Genomic DNA, 20,808 nt, shown 5'->3' with positions numbered 1-20,808 from the left:
GGTTTGCAAAAACAAAAATTTACTAGTCCTAATCAGTACTTTTGAGGGGAAGGATTTGGACTAAGATTCAACTGCTCCTGTGAGGGTTCCTTATTCGGGATGTTCATTTCACTGAATGAGAAATGAAAATACAAAGAGGAAGGTAAACTGACATTCATTTACTTATTATTTCCTTTCTGTTTTAAAAGCAGAAAAACTTGCCCTGGTTTCTGTGACCCAAATTCCCTTTCCTACTTCTACAGTAAAGCATTCTTGCAGTCACGCTGACTGTCCTCAAATACTGTGCTGGAGGCTCTACGGGCCAACAGGAGGTTAGATTTCCATGAAAAAGGAGCAGGTGTAGATTTGGGTTAGTTCCTTACTTCAGGATTCTGTGCTGGAAAAGCCCCTTAACACACTGCTCGCATCATAGTAACAGCCAATTCCATCTGCACAGTAATCCTTGTTTTGTTCTTCTAGTCTGAGCCAAGTTCTTTCATGACTCACTCGTCTTTGCTCCAAATCATTACACCCTTTGCAGAGAAAGAGGCATCCACTAACTGTGGCAACAAGGTAGTGAACTGGTGAATAGGCCTGGTGTGCTGGTATTTAAACTACCCAAGAACCCAATTCGTCTTAACTCCAAGTAATTGTACCGGTGAGGTCTCACCATCAGTACTAGGATTCACACTAGTATTTCCAGATGATTGAGCAATGGTATCCCACCTGTCTTGACTGGAAAGTAGAAGGTTGATATTTTTCTTTAATCATTTTAAACATATTTTATATTTTTAGTCTCATTCAGACTATTCATTTCAAGTTCCTGGTGGAAGGGGAGTCCTCATCCTCTGTCTGCTGTGTCTTCTGTCTTTCATAGTATACCTTTCCCTCTTTTTATGGTTCAGATTGTGAGCTTTTTTTAAAAAAGACTATTTGAGAGAGAGAGAGAGCACACACAAGAGGGGCAGAGGGGCAGAGGGAGAGGGAGAAGCAGGCTCCCCGCTGAGCAGGGAGCCCAATGAGGGACTCGATCCCAGGACCCTGGGATCATGACCTGAGCCGAAGGCAGATGCTCAACCGACTGTGCCTCCCAGGTGCCGCCCCTGTGAGCTCACTTTGAAAAGAGATTTTCTTTTCAGCTGGGAGTCCTGATGGCTCTGAAGCTTAGAGCTGTTGCAAAACCACTGCTTTGCATTTGCTTCTGCCAGGTACCTTGAGTTTCACCAGTCCTGGACCAGTTTTACATTAATTTATTGGTTTGGAGAACACTGTACCTAAGTTTGGGCTATATGCCCATATATTATGCCATGTATGGCAAAATATTGGGCCCTGGATTTGTCATAAGAGGGCATGCAGAATGTTGGTCAGAGAGAAACTTTTCCATCACCTGCCCTACTATAAGCACTTTTCCCAGTTTCCCATCCACTGAGAGAGTTACCCTTCCAGGGTCTCAGCTCTGCGCAGAGATCACTTACAGTTCCCAATCTCAGGTGGACCCAGGGCTGTCTCTCTTGTCCTTGTGAGCATTTAAAAACCCATAACATCTAGGGCTTATATCTGTATTAATAACCCTTTGATACTGCTACACTTGAGCTTCTAAGCTTACCAGTCTGCCTTCATGTTGCTTGAAACCCAGAAGGCTTATATTTCAAAGAGAAATTCAAAACAGATGAAAACTGAATGAAACTCTCAGCTAGTACTTAAGCGTTCTAAAAAATTCAGTATTTTGAAGATTGAGAGGTTCTTGTAGACCTGATAAAGTTCTGAGCTCCTCTAAGACACTGCTACTTATCATAGTTATGTGCTAATAGGGGGCCTTTAAATCCAAATAACTCTATTTGTGGTTGTGTGTTCAAAGATAACCTCTACATAAATCTATTCTCATATAAATGACAAATCCGCTACAAAAGTCTTTAGAAAAGAGGTTTGTAAATATGATCTTTGGGGCGCCTGGGTGGCTCAGTCATTAAGTGTCTGCCTTTGGCTCAGGTCATGATCCCAGGGTCCTGGGATCGAGCCCTGCATTAGGCTCCCTGCTCAGTGGGGAGCCTGCTTCTCCCTCTCCCACTCCCCCTACTTGTGTTCTCTCTCTCGCTGTGTCTCTGTCAAATAAATAAATAAATAAATAAATAAATAAATAAATAAAATCTTAAAAAAAAAAATCTTTAAAAGTTTCTAAATGTTTGTTGAGTAAAAGAATGGGTAACTTCCTATGTTACTCATTCTTTTACTCATTGGTGCCTGGTGCCAGCTAGGCACCAATATGACCTTTTTTTTTTTTAAATTAAAAAAATTAAAAAAAAAATTTTTTTTTAATTAAAAAAGCCACCTGGGTGGCTCAGTCGGTTAAGCAAACGACTCTTGACTTCATCTAAGGTCATGATCTCAGGGTCATGATACTAGGCCATGAGTTGGGCTCCGCACTGGGTGTGTAGTCTGCTTAAGATTCTCTCTCTCCCGGGGCGCCTGTGTGGCTCAGTCGTTGAGCGTCTGCCTTCGGCTCAGGTCATGATCCTGGGGTCCTGGGATCGAGCCCCGCATCGGGCTCCCTGCTTGGCGGGAGGCCTGCTTCTCCCTCTCCCACTCCCCCTGCTTGTGTTCCCTCTCTCGCTGTGTCTCTCTCTGTCAAATAAATAAAATCTTAAAAAAAAAAGATTCTCTCTCTCCCTCTGCCCCTCCCCTGTGCTCTCTAAACAAACAAATAAACTCTTCTCCATAGTTATTTCAAATCTGAATACTCCACGACCAAATCTAATAACGAGCAAGAGAGAGTGGTTGTTTTATACATAAATGAAATAAAATCGGAAAGTATCAAGTTGCACCCCCCGAGTGAAGTAAAACTCTAACCTGCAGGTTATTCAGAGGTTCCATCTTCATGACTGGGCCCAAGGTGTTGAGAGGCAGGGAGACATCAATGCTCTGGTTTGGCATGAGCGGTGTATGGATGGCCAGAGGAGTGCTGGGGATGACACCAAAGCTACGAAAAAGGATGAAAAAATTCCAGAGGTTAATCAGAAGGCAAGATTTAGCCACATCTTTGGGTTTCAATGGCTCTTTACTCCGTTTGAACATAATTTTTAATAAAATTAAATGGAAGAAACAATGGAAACAAGATGCTTAATTCTAATTTGCTGTAAACTGATTACAATATAACCCGTTTCCCATTAAATGGATTTGAGGAAGGAGAAAACATTCATAAGCACAGAATTGCTTTGCTAGTTTCTTATGTTTCACACCACTAGAGGGACAGATTTAGTAAGTTTCTCTCTCTCTCTTTTTAAAAACATCTTTCCTTAGAAAATCCTTGGGAGAAAGAAGACTTAAGAATACACACCCTGTAAAGTACAATAAATTGACATTATTTCACTAGCTTGATAACCTGCCTCAGTAATCCAGAAGATTACTTACTGGTAATTCTAATTTTCTTTTTTGTTTACCTATGCAAGACACAATCACTAGAAAAGAGACAGTGAAAGTAAAGCAAAATTGATTGGCTTAGACATTCCAAACGACAAGGACAAGCTGGTCACTTTCTAAGCCTGAGGCACAGAGTATGTACCCACCAGTTTGACTTCACAGAGAAGCCTGTCTAATAACAATACAAGAATAGTAAAGAGATGGGAAAAACCTGAGTCTGGAGTTACATAAATAACAAATACATATGAGAGCAGACTTTTTTTTTTTTTTTTTTTTGAGAGTGCATGCTAGAGAAAGTGAGCATACGCCCAAGCGGGGGGGGGGGGGGGGGCAGAAGGAGAGAGAGAGAATCTTAAACAGGCTCCACCCCCAGCACAGGGCTCAATCTCATGACCCTGAGATCATGACCTGAGCTGAAATCAAGAATTGGACACTTAACAGACTGAGCCACCCAGGTGCCCTAAGAACAGGCATGTCTTATGTACAAGAAATATAAGAATTGGAGCATAAAGGTAAAAGTGGGCCTACAGGTGTAACAAATACACAAATGAAAGATATAAATTTATATTGAATTTGTGTTCTAATTAGCCTCAGGAAGGAAGATGGGACTATAATACTTATAAAATAACTATAGAGTTTATATAGGTAATATAAAGAACTATAGAGTTTATATAGGTAATATCTTTCAAGAGTCAAAGGATGGCAAAGAAACATTTTCTTTTTCCTAAACTATGCTTTAGAATATCAAAATGTAATAATAAAGTGATCCTGAAAACACACATCACTCATTTCTGTGTAACATTTATAGATCAAAAAACCATTCTGTTCTTTTGATCTTGCTCTCATGGTCAGCAATCTCTGAAGGCAATATTGGGATAGAAACATGACAGCAGTTTAGTTCCTAATCTTCGAATTGCTCCTCTTGGAAATGATAACAGAGGAAACAAAGAGGGGAAAATTCCTTACTAATCTACAATTTCACCTTCTGCAAAACTACAAGTCCGAGGAAACCCACAAACTCCCAATTATATTTACATGTGGCCAAAGCACATGAGATCAGCAGAACTGGTGAGAGAAGCTCTGGAGGTGCAGCAGGGAGGCACAGAGAGTTCAGAGGCAACTAGTGATAGCAGGCCTCAGATACTGACCATAAATATCCATTCTCAGAAGAGAAACCCATTCCAAGTGCCAAGCGCTACTGAGTAGGGCAAATACCAAACAGGGAATGCAGAGGTCAGGTGAAGAAAGAAGGTAGAAAGTCCCCAGGGGGGCCTGGAGGTAACAGAGCTCAAGAAAGCAGCCTTGTAAAGGGGAAACAGATACCCGGAGATAGGGCTGTGTTCCTCAGAGGCAGAAAGCAGTTAGAGAATCTGTAGAGCTCAGGACTGAAATAAAGTCGTCTTGAATAAAGTCAGGTTCTTAGAGGCAGAGGAGTTGTGGCCACACCACAGCAAAGGAGGGAGAGTCCCTGCGTAGCAAAGCCTAAAAAAATGACCCTGGCTTATCTTCCTCGTCTACAGGAGCCTCCTGCTAATAGCAGGTCCTGCAAATTCCAACTCATTCAGATAGGAGTATCAAATGCTATAAGCACAGCACTCAAAGACACTATTACAAAAAAGTGGAAAAACAGCAGTACAAAACTTACGAACAAATAAGACATACTTAAAAACAATTTGCCATAAAAACAATGGAAATTATGGGGGCGCCTGGGTGGCTCAGTTGGTTAAGTGTCTGCCTTCGGCACAGGTCATGATCCCAGAGTCCTGGGATCAAGCCCCACAGAAGGAAGCCTGCTTTTCCCTCTCCCTCTTCCCGTCTCCTTTCCTGCTCCCCCCGCTCCTGCTCACAAACACGTGCTCTCTCTCTCTCTAATAAAATCTTAAAAAAAAAAAGAAACATTTATACAGAAGTTAATGGAAAAACACACTTAATAAAGCAATTGCAGTCACCAAAGGAGAACACGTAACAGTGAAGGAAGCACTTGGGGCAGAGATGGCCAGACAAGAGGAGAAGATAAAGGAGTCAGTAAAACTCAGGAAAGAAATAATAGAAAAGAATAAATCATGTCAGAAATGAACTAAACTACATCAATAACATAGATGCAAAAAACACTCAACAAAATTTTAGCAAATTAGATTCAGCAATACGTAAAAACAGACAATATATCCTGACCAGACAGGATTTATCCCAAGAATACAAGATTGGGGTAGCGTTCAAAAAAATCAATCACTGTAATCCATCATATAAATACACTAAAAAAGAACCACATGATCATCTCAATAAATGAAGAAGCATCGGGCATTTTTACCAACTTATAATAAATTAATAATTAATGATCAATTTAATACACACAGTAAAACTCAACAAACTAGGAAGAGCAGGAACGCCCTCAACCTCCATGAAAAACCTACAGTTAACACTGCACTTAATGGTGAAAGACTGAATGCTTTCCCCCAGAGAATTAAAACAGAACAAAGATGTCCCTTCTTATCACATGCACTCTACATTTACTGCGGACCCCTAGTACAGTCTGACAAGAACAGGTGTAAGACTGAAAAGGAAAAGATAAAACTCTCTACCCACAGACAAAATGATTTATCTATGTAGAAAACTGTAAGGAATCTACAAGAAAGCTACCAGAACTAATAAGGGAATTTAACAAAGTTGCACGATGCAAGTTCAACATACAAAAATCAATTCTACTTCTATATATACCAGGAAGAAATAAACATTAAGATGAAAAGAATGCTACTTACTATACCATCAAAACTATGACATACTTAAATCTGACAATAGACAGGCAAGATCTGTACATGAGAAATTATAAAACAGTGCAGAGAGAAGTTAAAGATGACCTAAATAAAAAAAGCAAGCTGATAGATTAGAGCTCAGTATTGTTTGATGTCAATTCTCTCCCAAACTGATCTACACTCTCAATCAAAATCCCAGCAGGTAAAGGACCTAGAATAACCAAAAACAATTCTGAAAAAGAACAAAAATGGAGTTTGTACTATCTGACTTCAAGGCTTACTACGGGAAAACAAAGTTTACTCTGACTCTCTTACTTTACACCATATTTAAAAATTATCTCAAAATGGATTATAAAAGTTAATGTTGGAGCTAAATCTATACCACTTCTATGAAAAAAAAAAAAAAACAGAAAAAAAGATCTTTGTATCCACGGGCCAAAGATTTCTTAGAACATAAAGAGCATAAGCAATACAGAACTTTTACTTTTTGAAGGACACTGTTAGGAAAATAAATCCACAGAAAATATTTGCAAGAGGTATATCTGACAAAGGATTTGTATCCACAATATATAAAGAACTTCTACTACTTGATAATAAAACTAAAAAAAGAAAGATCTGAGCAGATACTTCACTAAAGATATAATGGTCAATACACTGATGAAAAAAATTGCTCAATATCATTAGTCATTAGGGAAATGCGAATTAAAATGAGAAATAAATTAAAATGCAAGTCACTATAAACTCTTAAGAATGGCTAAAACTGGTAAATAGCTGGAAATAGAACTAGTCTGACAAAAGGAAACATAGATTTTCCAGATAAGTGATTTCTAATGTGCCAAACTTTCAATCTAAGGTATAAAAGTTATTTCCAAATACTTAGAAATACTTAAGTAAGACAATCACTGATACAAGTTGTCGCTGATAAATTTTATTAAATCTGCTTTAAGGGTCCAATTACTACTTTGCTAGAAACAAGTTTGATTATCTTGTATTTATGAATGGACCTGCCATCAAAGTCTAGCAGGCAGTTTCCTGAACCACGATATTTAATAAAAAACAGTGATGTTTCAGAACCATAGAAAATCAGTATTTACATCTTCATGCTCCCTCCCTTAATAAGGCAAAGAATTTATTGCTAAAAGCAGACTGTCTGCCTACATTATTTAGCTAACAGGCATACTGACTATGTTTCAAATTTTTGACATCAACCAAAGTATGTTCATTTTTCCCAACAAAATGTGGGCTTTGGATATTCATTTGTTTTGTTCACTACTCTAGCCCCAGTACCTAGAAATGTTTGGCACATAGATGCTAAACAATTATTTGTTGAATGAATAAATGGATTTTAATTAAAACTTTTTTTTTAAATAAATGGTTTATTAAAAACTTTCTAGTCCTAGAACCCTTTAAGAAGGCAGTAAGTAAATTCTGGTTTCCTTTTTCTATAGGGATGAGTTTCCCAACGAAATTCCCTAGGGCCTCCAGAGCGGAAGCTGACAAGTGAACAGACATGCAAGACCAGCTCTCACTCTACACCCAACATCTGCCAACATGAGAGTTTTTAATGCATTGTTAAAAATGGAACATTGGCTTGTTGTACACAAGGCACAAGTTTCATGACCCGAGCTGCGGACTCAGACGTCGTACCTATTCTTGTTAAACTGGATTGCAAAGTCTGTCATGTGCTGCAGAGCTTTGTTGGTGAAGTTCATTTCCATATAGATGTGCCCCTGGCGGTGAGTAAATGTTCCGGAAATCTCCAAGCCTTTAGCTTTTACTGCAGGCAGCCAGACCTAAAAGACAGTATAGAGCCCAATGGAACCACACAAGATTTATCTCAATGCTATTTGTTTTGAATATATAAAGATGAAATTAAGATTTCGCTTCTTTAGGCAATTATGGTGATTTTTATACTATAAATATCAAGTCAGATGCAAAAGGCTCTGGATATTCTCTGAATTTTGAGATTGTTCTCAATTGAAGAACCAAACCAAACTAAACCCACACGAAAACAGTCTATGAATAACCCGGCTAGTTCTCCATCTTCTGCTCAACTTGGTCATTTTACTGCTTGACTACTGCTACCAAAAGTATATACAAGAAAAAGAGAAATTCCAATGAGTATAATTTTATTATTATTATTATTATTATTATTAGCACCTTTGGTAAAAGGCTTAAAAGGGAAGGAACTGAATCTACTAATGAAAGTAGCATGTCTGTATCTTTGAAGACTTTTTTTTTTTAATCATCACTAAAACCATTATCAGTCATCTTAAAGGCAAGGACCATGTCTTATGTATGTTGTTAACTCTTGCTATAGTTTCTGGTAAATAGTACTTAGATGTGGCTTAAGTACTTTGAATGCCTATCTTCTCTATATAATCCATTACCCATCCCTGGCCCTAGAACCTGTGATAATCCTGGACAGTAAGAGTTAATTTAAAAAAAAAAAAAATCAGGGGGCACCTCGGTGGCTCAGTCAGTGAAGTGTCTGACTTGATTTTTGGCTCAGGTCATGATCTCAGGGTCATGAGATCAAGCCCTGAGTTGGGCTCTAAGCTTAGCAGGGAGTCTGCTTGAGATCCTCTCCCTCTCCCCTGCTCCTCCCTCTGCTCTCACTCGCTCTCTAAAAATAAATCAATCTTAAAAAAACAAAACAAAAAAAGAAACAGGAAATTCATGAACTGTTCTGACCATCTAAGACACAATACAGAAGCATCAGTGGGTGGTTGAATAAACATAAAAACATATTCAGCCACGCTAAAGACAAAAAGGAAAGGAAGGAAGAATATGAAATCAAACAACCATAAGATATTTTTCATCTATCAGAGAGTCAAAAATCCTAAAAGTCAATAATACTCAATACAGAATTTAAGCAATCTGGCACTTTGTACTGTGTTGCTGGGAATATAATGTGATGTCACCTTTGGAAGTGGAGAATGTCTATTTTAAAATGTTTAAATGATCAGGGCGCCTGGGTGGCTCAGTCATTAGGCGTCTGCCTTTGCTAAGGTCATGATCCCAGGGTCCTGGGATAGAGCCCCACATCGGGCTCCCTGCTCCGCGGGAAGCCTGCTTCTCCCTCTCCCACTCCCCCTGCTTGTGTTCCCTCTCTCGCTGTGTCTCTCTCTGTCAAATAAATAAAATCTTTAAAAAAAAAAATGTTTAAATGATCAAGCACACTGCGGGTTTACCCTATAGCTATATTTACAAAAGTATACCAGGATAAAAAAATATATGTATACCAGGATATACATATGCAAAGATGTTCACTGCAACACTGTAATAACAAAAAGTGGGGAGGGGGGTGATAGGACCAAGCAAATAACCTGTAGGTCCATCAACAGGAGAATGATTAAATAAGTTGTGGCCCATCAATACAGTGGATACAGACATTCAAAATAATATAGTAGAGAAAAAACTAGATGCAAAACAGTATATTCCCCTTACATAGTTCTGTTAAAGAACACAGACATATAGGTATATGCATAATCCTTTTCTTCTGGTAGGACACACGAGAAAGTTAATAGTGGCTATCGATGGGAAAGTGAGGACAGATAAACTTAATTTTCCATCTGTCATTTCTACATTACTTATATTTGTCATTTGTACGTATTACTTTAATATTAGTAAACAAATGCATTAGATAATTTTTTAACCAATAATTAAAAGTCTGTGGGATAATATCCAACACAGAAACCTCACAACCAAGTTACTGTATTGTGCCAAAATATTATGGCTCAGTTTTAAATCCTATTTTTGGTTACTCTATTCAGCAGCTGTGTAGACAAAGTTATGATCCCTGGAATGGACAACTGGTCTACAACTCTAACAGGGATCCTCCAGAGTCAGATGAACAGGCAGAGAGTTCAGGAAACAAACAGGCATACTGTCCCCCAGAAAGGCACAATTACAAGAAACTGGGCCTAGCCCGGATGGCACTATTCCCAAAGGCTGAAATAAGCTTCACTTACAGCAGTTTCCACTTTTGAAATTCAGTGTGAGCAGGACATTATGCAAGGTTGAGACTAGAAAAACATCAATGACAGAAACCTAAATCAGAACTCTAAAAACATACACTAAAATCCATGAAAGCCGAATGTGAGCATCAGCACTCTAGAATCCACACGTAATACCAATCGAAAAGGGGAATGGAAGGAAAGAGAACTAAAAATGTTATTCCTCTATACTATACCCTGCCACCCTCCGCCCCTCACGGTTACATTAACTGGGTTTACACTAGATTGACTTCAGTGCTGACAAACCAGACAGTATTTCTAAACACAAATATTTAATATTTCCAATTTTAAGTCTAATTATAGAAACAGTTAATGAAGATGCTATGGTGCTTCTCGTATTGCTAAATTTCAGGCTACTTTTCATCTTCCTCTTAAATCCTTTAGGACAAGCGCCCAAACCTTGGACTTATTATCAATGGAAGTAACAAAAAATATAGTTAAGTAATTCAGGTATTGTTCATTAAGAAAATATCATTTTACTTACAGCCTTAGGAGCCACATATCCACCAGGTGCCATGCCTATTCCCGTGGAGAGTTCAAACAGGTCATTCAGACCACTGCTGACGACAGCAGGAGTCGGTGAAGGAGCAAAGGTTGCAGGCACTGATGAGGGGATGAAGGATTGTCCCACCTGCAGGGAAAAAGGGAAGGGGGGCGGGGAAACCAGGAAAAACAGATTAATAGCCCTTAACATGTTGCTCTATATTTTAGTAGTAGTGGTAAAACAGTAAGGACACACCATAATTACAATATTCTTGGAGCTGAATTAGTATATTCTTTGTCCTCTTAATCATCACAGTTATTTTTTCATCATTGATAATATACAGACACTCTTTAGAAGTTCTATCAGAGAGTAATCAGTAGGACCAGGAACACAGTGATCCAAGATCTTTTCTGTTTGTTTCCAATTTTAGCTTCCATGATTCTGTGCAAAAGGCCTACATGTACCTTAATGAAGGGGGAGTCTGTTTCTATAGAAAGAAGAAGCATCCAACTCAGAAAGCAGTTCTATTTCCACTTGGGTGCAGACAAGTCTTACTTTCACATTTAAGCATAAATATCTAGTAGGAAACTCTCCTGGGGGGAGATGGATATTCATACCCACCCCCCAAACTCAGTCACTTACGAGAAGAGTCTCCCTCTGAGTCCGCTGACTCTCTCAAGTTCTTTGTAGATGACACTAGAGAATAAGAGCATTCTCCAGTCAAGATGGGAGGTTCCATTTCCTTTAGCTCTTTAATGTCAGGAAGACAAAGATCTCTGTAGACACCAGAGCGCCAATCCCTAAAGATGTCCCTACACCACATGTGGTGTATGCCTCCGAAGAATCCAAGTAACCCTATGCTACTTTCTACTCTTCATATACTGCTATAGAGGTTTTGGTGTACAACACTAGACAGCAGCGGTGACTGGTCTGAGAATGTGTGCATAGGAAAGGCATCAAACAGGGGGCAGCGCATCCCATGGTGAAAAAAACGGATGGCACTTACTGCCGGACTTCCTCCAATGCCCCCGCCAAGGTCACTGCCAAGCTGAAAGAGAGAAAGGAGAGAGAGGAGAGAGAGGTAGAGTTCATTTAGCTAAGTACTAGATGCCCATATAGAATCTGTAAATTGCTCTACCAAGTTGCTGGGAATACATGCTGTTCAACTTGACTCCCAAAGCTTAAAGAAATTCTAGATTGCAAAGAAACATGTCCTAGGGGAATCGAGTAGTGGTTGTGATGGTGTGTGGGAGTTCTGAGAAAACTTGCAAAGAAGATGGAGCTGGGACATCTCAGGGATGTTTCAGATCCAATCTTCTCACTGGGGTACACAGGCACAAACCTAACCGGATTTAAGGAATTTACATATTCCAAGAAGCTCTATCAACAAGCAGTAATGTCTTGAAAGTGTTTTATTTTTCCCCTAAAAAGAAATTTAAGGGAGAAAAAAAAGAAAAGCAAAGAAAACCTAAAATGTGCTTTGATCTACAAAACCTGCTGTCCCACTGAGAAGGTGGGAACCAAACCAGTATTGAGCAATTTCAAGCTTCAAAAATTACAGGTGGAAAGAGTGATTTTTAGAATTTAGAACTTTCCTAAGAAAGAAAACAGCTGGGAGAGGTCAAGATACCCTACCCGGGGAGGAAGTAGGAAAGCATGCAATGCTTCAAATCTCTTTCACAGTCGATAGTACTAAGGAGAAATGCTGTGACTTATCTGGAGATCACGTAAAAGGATGCTAACTATTGGAGAATTAGATGGACTTAATTAGCTAGGTGACAGGAAAATCATTCCACATGGTCTTAATCTGGCCTTTCCCCCCCGTCAGGGCTCTGATATAATTCATCCCGAAGCCAGGCATCCATGACAAAAGTATTAAAGAAGAACTGAACCTGAAAATAGCTGGCATGAAGAAACATAAAACACACATACACACAACTAACAGTGCTGTATAAAAAGCGAACACCACCTTTTTTGGCTACAGTTCCGCATTTGCCTCTTCCCTAGTTCTCACTGTGCATCTGAAATTCCTCTTTGAATCACCAAATGCCTTGTCTGCTCTACAAACACTGTTTCCTTTATTATCTGTCATTTAGTGGTAGAAACCTGGAAATCTTTGTGCTGTGGTTATGTTAAAAAGCAAAATTGTACTGGTTTTCAGGATTTGAGAAAGAGGATTTATCTTCTCAGTGAAAAAATACATGAAACAGGGTTGCCAAAAGCTAAAAAATAATCTATCCTGAAAAACAGTGAGACCTATGACAAAATCCTGTTTCCACACCATGACAGAAAATGGGCTGGGCAGGTGCTTCATAACTAGCATTAATAAGCATTCTCTGCTCTAAGTTACAGAGCACTCCAAACCTTGAAGAGCCTGGTTCCTGAAGATTACTTAATGGTTGAAAATAAGCCAAAAATCACATGTGTAAATAAAGAAAAAGGTTACCACAACAAAGAATTGAAACAACTGGAAAAGTCTGAAAGCAAAGAGAAAAGATATCACACATCTGCTTTCTCTCTGGTTCTGCAATAGCACACGTCTGAAAACCACCTTTTATTCAAACACTTATATAACATCATTTGGATACAAGGCACTATGGCGAATGTAAAGATGCCAGGCAATGAGGGGAATACACAGATGAATGAGACCCAGACTTTGCAAACTGGCAGGAGAAATAAAACATGAATGCAAAACCACACAGAATAGTCTAAAGCAAAAAAAAGAGAGAGAGAGAGAGAAATACTGAAGGGAAGAGCCTCCTTTTGGCTGAAGAATAATGAAAAGCTTCAAAGAGGTGGTAGTGTGGGATTATAAAAGCAAAAAGGGGGAGGTTATTTCTCAAACAGCATGCACAAACACTGTAAAAAACATGAATAAAAGCAAGATCAAGAAGAAGGAGTGGTCCAATTAGACTGAGCACAGGGTAGATATGTGTTTAAAAAAAAGTCACAAAATAAGTTTGCAAAGGCAGGCTGATTATGGGAGGTCTTCAATTTTTTAATTTCTCCTTCATAAAACCTTAGAACGTTTCATAGAATAAGAGTACTAATAACTACTACAGTTGTGTTCTATCAACCTTAGATACACACAATAAATCAACCACCTGTGTGTGTATACTGGGGGGCATTTAAAAGAAATACTGATGCTAGAGTCTCACTCCCAGAGGTAGTGATTTAATTGTTCTGGGGTGGAGCCTGGGCATCAGAATTTTGAAAAGCTCTCCCAGTGATTCTAATGTATAGACAAGGTTGAAAACCAATGCCTTAGATAATTAATGTTTGGAATCAGAAAAGATTTACCTGTTTGAAAATGACTCTGGAGCTAAATCCTGAATAAAAAGAAAGCTAGACCTTGAGGAGGAGAAGAAGAAAAACAAAAAAAACCCTTAATAACAAAGGGGTGGATGCACAGTGTCTCATTTGTCTTGATGCTTTGATCTACTTTGACTTTCTAATGGGCTTACCTCTTCTTCCCCTCAACCATTCTTCTCCCTTCTGGCCAGGCTTACAATCCAAGCTTAAAAGAGATGGAATTCTGTATGGACCTGATTGGCACTCAGTGGAAAGAAAAAAAAAAAAACAAAAAACAAAAAACCACACTGGAAGAGAAATGGCAGTTTTATCCTATATGCTAAATTCAATAAAAGGCATTGAGAAAAGGCACTCACTGGTGGTGTTATTTCCAAAGGAAATAAAGCCCATGTATAGCCCTTATTTTCTTAGATTTCATTCTTGGTATCTTTGAGTATTATATGAATATTATCTTAGCTGGGTAAGATCTGAATGTACTCTCCCCACCATGCTGCTTGTCAATTTTATTCAAAAACATGAAAGAAACTGAAAAGCAATCCAGGAGTCCCATGTTTATGTTCAGTGTATCAGATACAACTCAGCTTCAACACAGAATCAAGAACTCTGATCTTAAGAGACAGAATCTATAGGGTATTAAGAGACACAGCCAAAAACATAAAGGTTCACCTAACTGTGCTGTTATGTCCAGATAGAAAAGGGAAAGGACAATTTCAATACATGTTTTCTACCTAGCAAAACCGTAACTTATTATTCAGACTTTATTCAGCATCTTTCCTTTGACTGAAGAAGTTCCTGAGCGAGGTTATCATCCTCCTCTCGGAAAATATGACAAGGCTGATAGCACAGTGATGGGCAAGAGTGACTAATAAAGAGATGTCAGCATGGACGGGAGCCAGTTATCCAGGGAGTGGCCTCTCCTGTCCACAGTAACAAGGATGGTGTAGACAGTAACCAAGAAAAAGAAAGAAGAAAGCTGGAAGGCTGAATAAAACACAGAAACGTTCTCATGTTGGCCTGAGCTAGCCATTAACCATGTCAGTTCAGTTGTTGGTATTATCTAGAGTCAGACAAGATTCATCTGCCCGGTCATACTTATCAGGTAGGGGACAAAATCAGCCAAATGAGAACTTGTAAAAATTCGAAGATGTCTGTTATCCAGTGGGCTGGTGGGAGCTGAGTGAAAAGGGCTAGGTGTGCAGGGCACGGCTTTAAATCTCCACCCTCGGCGTCTAGCTACCGTGTTTTAAGTGTCTCCTGGAGCTATCCACTTCCCACTGTCCTCAGGACTGCCTTACTAAACCTGCCCTTCTCTCCATGAAGGAAATGTCAGGACAGAGGAAGACAAAGACAGGTGAAGTGCCAATTTCAGCAAAAGAGTTATTTCAAATGCTCAAAATTGAGAATTTTCCTAAAGGCATGCAGCTGATACCCCAGGTCCAAATGGTGGCATGGTTAGTGGTATACAAGCCATGGTGGTCTGGTTCCCCTAATCTCCAATCTAAATCATAGTAGTTGTGGTCATTAAACGGTAACATCTTGCTACTGCCAAAGAGTGGCCACTTTACCATCCCTGAAGTAGTGCTGAATTGGGCTCAGTTCAGGCTGAACTACATAGTAATGTGTCCTTGCAGTGTTAATCGAGTAATTAGATGGAAAGCAATGATTTCATGGTGACTTATTGTAACTTGTGGGCTAAAGGGATTTCAGTACAGTTACATGATTTCTCAACAGAGCCAGGTTGAGCCAAAAGTTTAGCTGAGTCTGCCCATAGCTCTAGTTCAGCTAGATACCAAAAGGAAACAGCCTCATCCAATGGCAATATATTACAATAGCAGAAATACAGAGGGAGAACTCATGAGTAAGGTTCTATAAGGCAACAAGTCCACCTGACTCCAAGAAAAAAAAGTCTTTTATAAAAGAGTATCAAATGAAATGGCCACTAAGCAGACCAAAAGAAAAAAAAAAAGTCCCACAAATGATCACAATGGCTGGTCTTGGTTAGCCCCTTTCAGGTAGGTACCTCTGACCAGTGCAAAATATACCTACCTTCTTCTAAACCTATGGTGCTGAGTATCTGAAGACATTCTCTCTCTCTTTTTTTTAAAAGATTTTACTTATTTATTTGACAGAGAGAGAGACAGCGAGAGAGGGAACACAAGCAGGGGGAGTGGGAGAGGGAGAAGCAGGCTTCCCGCCAAGCAGGGAGCCTGATGTGGGGCTCGATCCCAGGACCCTGGGATCATGACCTGAGCCGAAGGCAGACGCTTAACGACTGAGCCACCCAGGCGCCCCTGAAGACATTCTCTTAATTAGAGGTGCAGATCTTAAGCTCAGAAATTTCTCTGCTTCTGTCTAGAGTTACTACCTTTTTCATATGATGGTTTTCAGAATGGATTTAATTAAAGGGAGTCTAAAGGAATGCTTCCGGTCATATAGCTTACCAACAGCTCTATTATTCAGAAGCCAAAATAGAATGATGTAAAAATAGTATACAGCAATTCCCATCAAACAATGGAATTTAGACCAAAATCCTACTGGGGTCAAAAACATCAGTCTGTGCTTTTCCTATTAGGGTTTTAGATTTTAGAAGGTACATACCATCTCCTAGGTAGAGTGCAATTTTCAGCTGTTTGGCTACAAACATTAATTTCATCTTCAAAAAGCTATTCAGAAAAGCATCATAAAATATAACTAATTAAACTGGTGAAAAGAATCTGTAACCATGCAAAAGCTATTAAACTGATGGCTAAGGATGGACCTGATATGGAATAGCATGAGTTGAGATCATATAAAATCATCCAAAGACCCCTTGGCCTGATAGAAAAAAAGGCTTGTATCAACAGAAAAGTAGGGGGATATAAAAGAATACTTCCTAAGATGGGACAGGGAAAGAATGTGTCATTACTGGTCTCTTAGGTCCAACAGAACCCCACGAGGCGTATACTTCAAATCCACAGGAGAAGCTCTGCATCCTGTTTCATTTTCTTTTGCAATACTTACTACCCTACTCTATAGTTGTCATCTCAACTTTCCCCCACTAGAACATAAGCTTGCAAGGACTAGTCACAACTATATTCCCAGTACACAGAATAAAGTCTGATATAGAACCAGCACTCAGTGAATGAATGTCCTATTAACCATATAAGCAGGGCTATTGGCAATATTACTTCTCGGGGAGACAATTTTGAAATGAATCATTTTATTGGAGAAAATTATCACAAAATGGACAGAAGGCTGACAAAACGGTTTTATCAACTGGCCTAGTGCATCCTATTGGCATCGACATTTCCAACATACAAAATAGAACCAATTAGGGAAAAAAGGACCCAGCCCCCATCCCAAGGCCGAAGTCCTTTCTAGAGAGGAAATGTATTATTGTCTGAACAGTTTTGATGGCAAGTTTTCAGAAGAATGCCCTGTGCATCATTTATTGGCTCTGAAAGCACTAGTGTTTTGTATCACAGCTCACTGCCAAATAGATGAGAAGATATGATGTCATGGCTCTGCTTACAAGAGGGTAAGATGAACAACCTTGTTCCTTTTGCTGCAAGACAGATGTATGAACTTAACCCAGTCCCTCTTTTCACAAATGAATACACTTCTAGCCTTTCTCAAACATTCATATGCCTCCTAATGGCAAGCCAGCCCAAACTCATATACCCAGAGCACCCGGAAGGTATAGTGAGAAGAGGCATATGGCAAACAAGTTTTGTGTTCTGGCTTAAGCATTCATGCAATTTTACATTCTAAGCCTTAACACAGCAGTGTTTAGTCTGTGTTTACTTTCCTTGCCATCAAGTTAAGAATGACACTGCAAGAAGGATGAGCCACATTTATTCTGCAGCTACAAATGCCTCCTGCACTCTGCTGTGTACTCCAGACACCGTGTACCCCTGGTCTGAGAAGGACCAAAGTGAGACTGGACTCTATTCTAGAAGATGACAATAACAAACAAACTGGAGGAATCTCAGGAGAGTCTTGGGTTCAAATCTTGACTCTAGAGACTTACTTGCTATGCCACCTTCAGTTTTCTGTGAAATGGGGCCCAACAGAATTTCCTTGCAGAATTATTTTGGGAATTAGAAATTATAAAAGTTCTAAGCACAGGGAACTGGAACAGCAATAGAAACTCAGGACTGGGTTAATTATTCCCCCAAACCACCTAATAAAAAGACAGTGGTTACAAAAACCACACTGAAGAATTTACCAGGAAAAACTGGGCTATAATTCACAAAGATTTTCTCCACAACACCAACAACTCTAAAACTTAAGCTCTTTAATCACTGCAAATCTTTTCCAGAGGAAGAAATAGGAAGATGCAAAACGAGCATGTAGTTTAGTCCTGTAGGCTAAAAAATCTAAAATTATCACTAAAATAGTACCTGACTTAAAATTTCTGCAAAGTAAAAATAAAAATCTGTAAGAAACAGGGTGGGAGGGCACACTTATCATGATGAACACTGAGAAATGTAGAGAACTGCTGGATCACTATATTGTACACCTGACATTAACACTGTACATTAATTATACTGAGAAAAAAAAAACAAACAGAGTGGGAGGATTTGAAAAAACATAACACTGCATTTAGGAAAAGGCAGTTTCTTCTCTAGCCCACACTATTCCAGCTGGGCACACTGAAAGGACATTTCTCTGGCTGGAAAACCTCTGTCAGCAAAGAGAAAGGGCACTCTGGATAATGCTTCCTTTCCGGTCTTGATGTACAATAGCACCATTTATCTAAATAGAATAATGCACAGCACCTTGGATGAACAAAAGGCTATAATTTACCCAAGGCCTCTGCTGACAGTCTGAAAGTAAAGGTGACAAAAAAAGTCAAGATTCAATTATTAACTTTAGTGAATCTCACAGATGTCAGACTTACTAGCAAATGGTGTATCTTTACATGTATGTAGGAGTCATACACATGGGCCTCAGGTCATCTCCCACACTACACCAAACCAGGATTTGCACTGTCAGAAAAGTCACACTACCCAGAATGAGCACTTTCTTAGATTCCATATCAGAGGCATCAAAAGACCCATACAAGACTTCTGAAACTAAGAAACAAAAACACTCCACCAACTTTTCTAAGTCCACACTTAAATAGTATACTATCCTGCTTTACATGTAGAACACATCAACCATGTAAGTTTCACTACAATTCAATCCACATCAAGGGGACAGTTAAGTTTATAGTAACAGAAGAAACTATCCACAGAGTTCAAGCAAAAGAGAATATGCTAAAGCAGGCAGAAACTAAAAATAGGGATATTTCAGTAAGGAGATTGAAAAGAATATGGAGAAAATCCATTTTGATTTGAGTCCTGTAATGAAAAAGCATTCCATTTTTAAAATCTGAAGCTCTGCCTAAATCAATGATTTTCAAAGCTGCCTGTCTCCAAAATAAATAAGAATCAACTAGGAGGCATGGAGTGTGTGTGTGTTTTCTTTACATCACAGCAATATCCCCACTCACTTTTTTTGGTTTAAAAATCACAGCTGTTATGAGTCACTATTATTGATGGAAGAAGGCTGGGGTCTTCAGGTATGTTGTAGCAAATAATGCTGATAAAGTAAATAAACAAATAGATAAGTACTTCCTTAATGACAATTCTAGAAAAAGCCTCAATTCACTAAATCTCAAAATTTTACAAGTACAACAATGAAAGAAGGTAAACAAGATCTAATGGAAGGATCACCAGAATATGAAAAGAGAAGAAAAATTATACTCTAGTGAATTTGGAAGTTTTAAGACAAAAGTACAGACGGGCACCTGGGTGGCTCAGTCAGTTAAGCGTCCAACTCTTGATTTTGATTTTGGCTCAGGTCATGATCTCACGACTGTGAGATTGAGCCCCATGTTGGGCTCTGCACTGAGCACTGAGCCTGCTTGGGATTCTCTCTCCCCCTCTCCCTCTGCCCCTCTTCCCCACCCTGTGTGCACACTCTCTCTTTAAAAAAAACAAAAAACAAAAAAAACAGAAAAACAGAAAAACAGGTGACAATCTAAAATACAAAAACAATTTTCAGTCTCCAATTATACAAAGTGAGCAAAGGTAAAAAGAACCCCAGGACTGAGCAACTAAATCTAAATTGGTCAAATTCAACTTCTGGCCAATTTCTGGTAGGCTGGACTACCTAACTGCAAAATACAGTAAAAATGTCCTAGGGAGAAGGAGAAGGGACAGAGGTAAAGTCAGAGAGGTCTGTTTTTGTAGGCGGTAGTGAAAAGGCTTACCAGAGTGTAATTCTTCAGTAGAAATCACTGCCTTGACTTAGAGATCATTTTTTAACATGTCTACCTAACTCCATTTGGAACTTCCTTCGGTTCAATGTTCTGAACCTTGGATGCAAAATTAAAGTAACCTGGGTATCTTTCTAAAATATCAATGTCTAGGTCCTGTCTCCCAGAAATTTTGTTTAACTGCTCTAGGATTGGGCCCAAACACTGACAGTTTTTCACTGTTTGTTTTCAAGATTTGAGAGAGAGAGGGTGTGTCTGAGTGTACACAAGCGGGGACAGGGGCGGGGGGAGGGAGAGAATCTCAAGCCGACTCCCCACTGAGTGCAGAGCCCAGATGCGGGGGGGACCACCTCATGACCCTGTGATCTCAACTGGAGCCGAAACCAAGAGTCAGACGCTTCACCAACTGAGCCACCCAGGTGCCCTGATAGTTTTTGTTTTGTTTTTTAAATATGGTACTAATGTGGGACTAACTATGCAGCTGGAGTTGAGAACCCCAAAAGCTTAAATAAAAGGTTTGGAGCTGCCATATTTCATTAGCTGCACACCACTGACCCCTATGGGTAGGGTTCCCTTAGACAGCAATGATAAAAGCAGCAGAAA

The 20,808-nt window shown here is 39.4% G+C and overlaps 1 protein-coding gene across 8 annotated transcripts in view; it reads right to left on the bottom strand.

The window, feature by feature from the left end:
• The window catches only part of AP2B1 (adaptor related protein complex 2 subunit beta 1), a 131,384-nt gene that overhangs the window by 34,075 nt on the left and 76,501 nt on the right, over positions 1 to 20,808 (bottom strand). For 6 of the 8 annotated variants that reach the window (XM_073879438.1, XM_073879441.1, XM_025851446.2 and 3 more), the window contains 4 exons: positions 11,656 to 11,697; positions 10,650 to 10,796; positions 7,794 to 7,939; positions 2,827 to 2,956 (listed from right to left, as the gene is read on the bottom strand). In XM_073879438.1, coding sequence (XP_073735539.1) covers positions 2,827 to 2,956; positions 7,794 to 7,939; positions 10,650 to 10,796; positions 11,656 to 11,697 — 465 coding nt within the window. The remainder of the gene's footprint in view (positions 1 to 2,826; positions 2,957 to 7,793; positions 7,940 to 10,649; positions 10,797 to 11,655; positions 11,698 to 20,808) is intronic. The other 2 variants (XM_025851450.2, XM_073879442.1) reach the window with 1 other exon arrangement.

This window comes from Callorhinus ursinus, unplaced genomic scaffold (genome assembly GCF_003265705.2).
Source record: "Callorhinus ursinus isolate GAN/ISIS: 27379988/994484 unplaced genomic scaffold, GSC_fseal_2.0 scaffold34, whole genome shotgun sequence".
NCBI lineage: Eukaryota > Metazoa > Chordata > Mammalia > Carnivora > Otariidae > Callorhinus > Callorhinus ursinus.
Note: the sequence above shows the minus strand (reverse complement) of the source record. Positions and strands in the feature narration are given on the sequence as shown.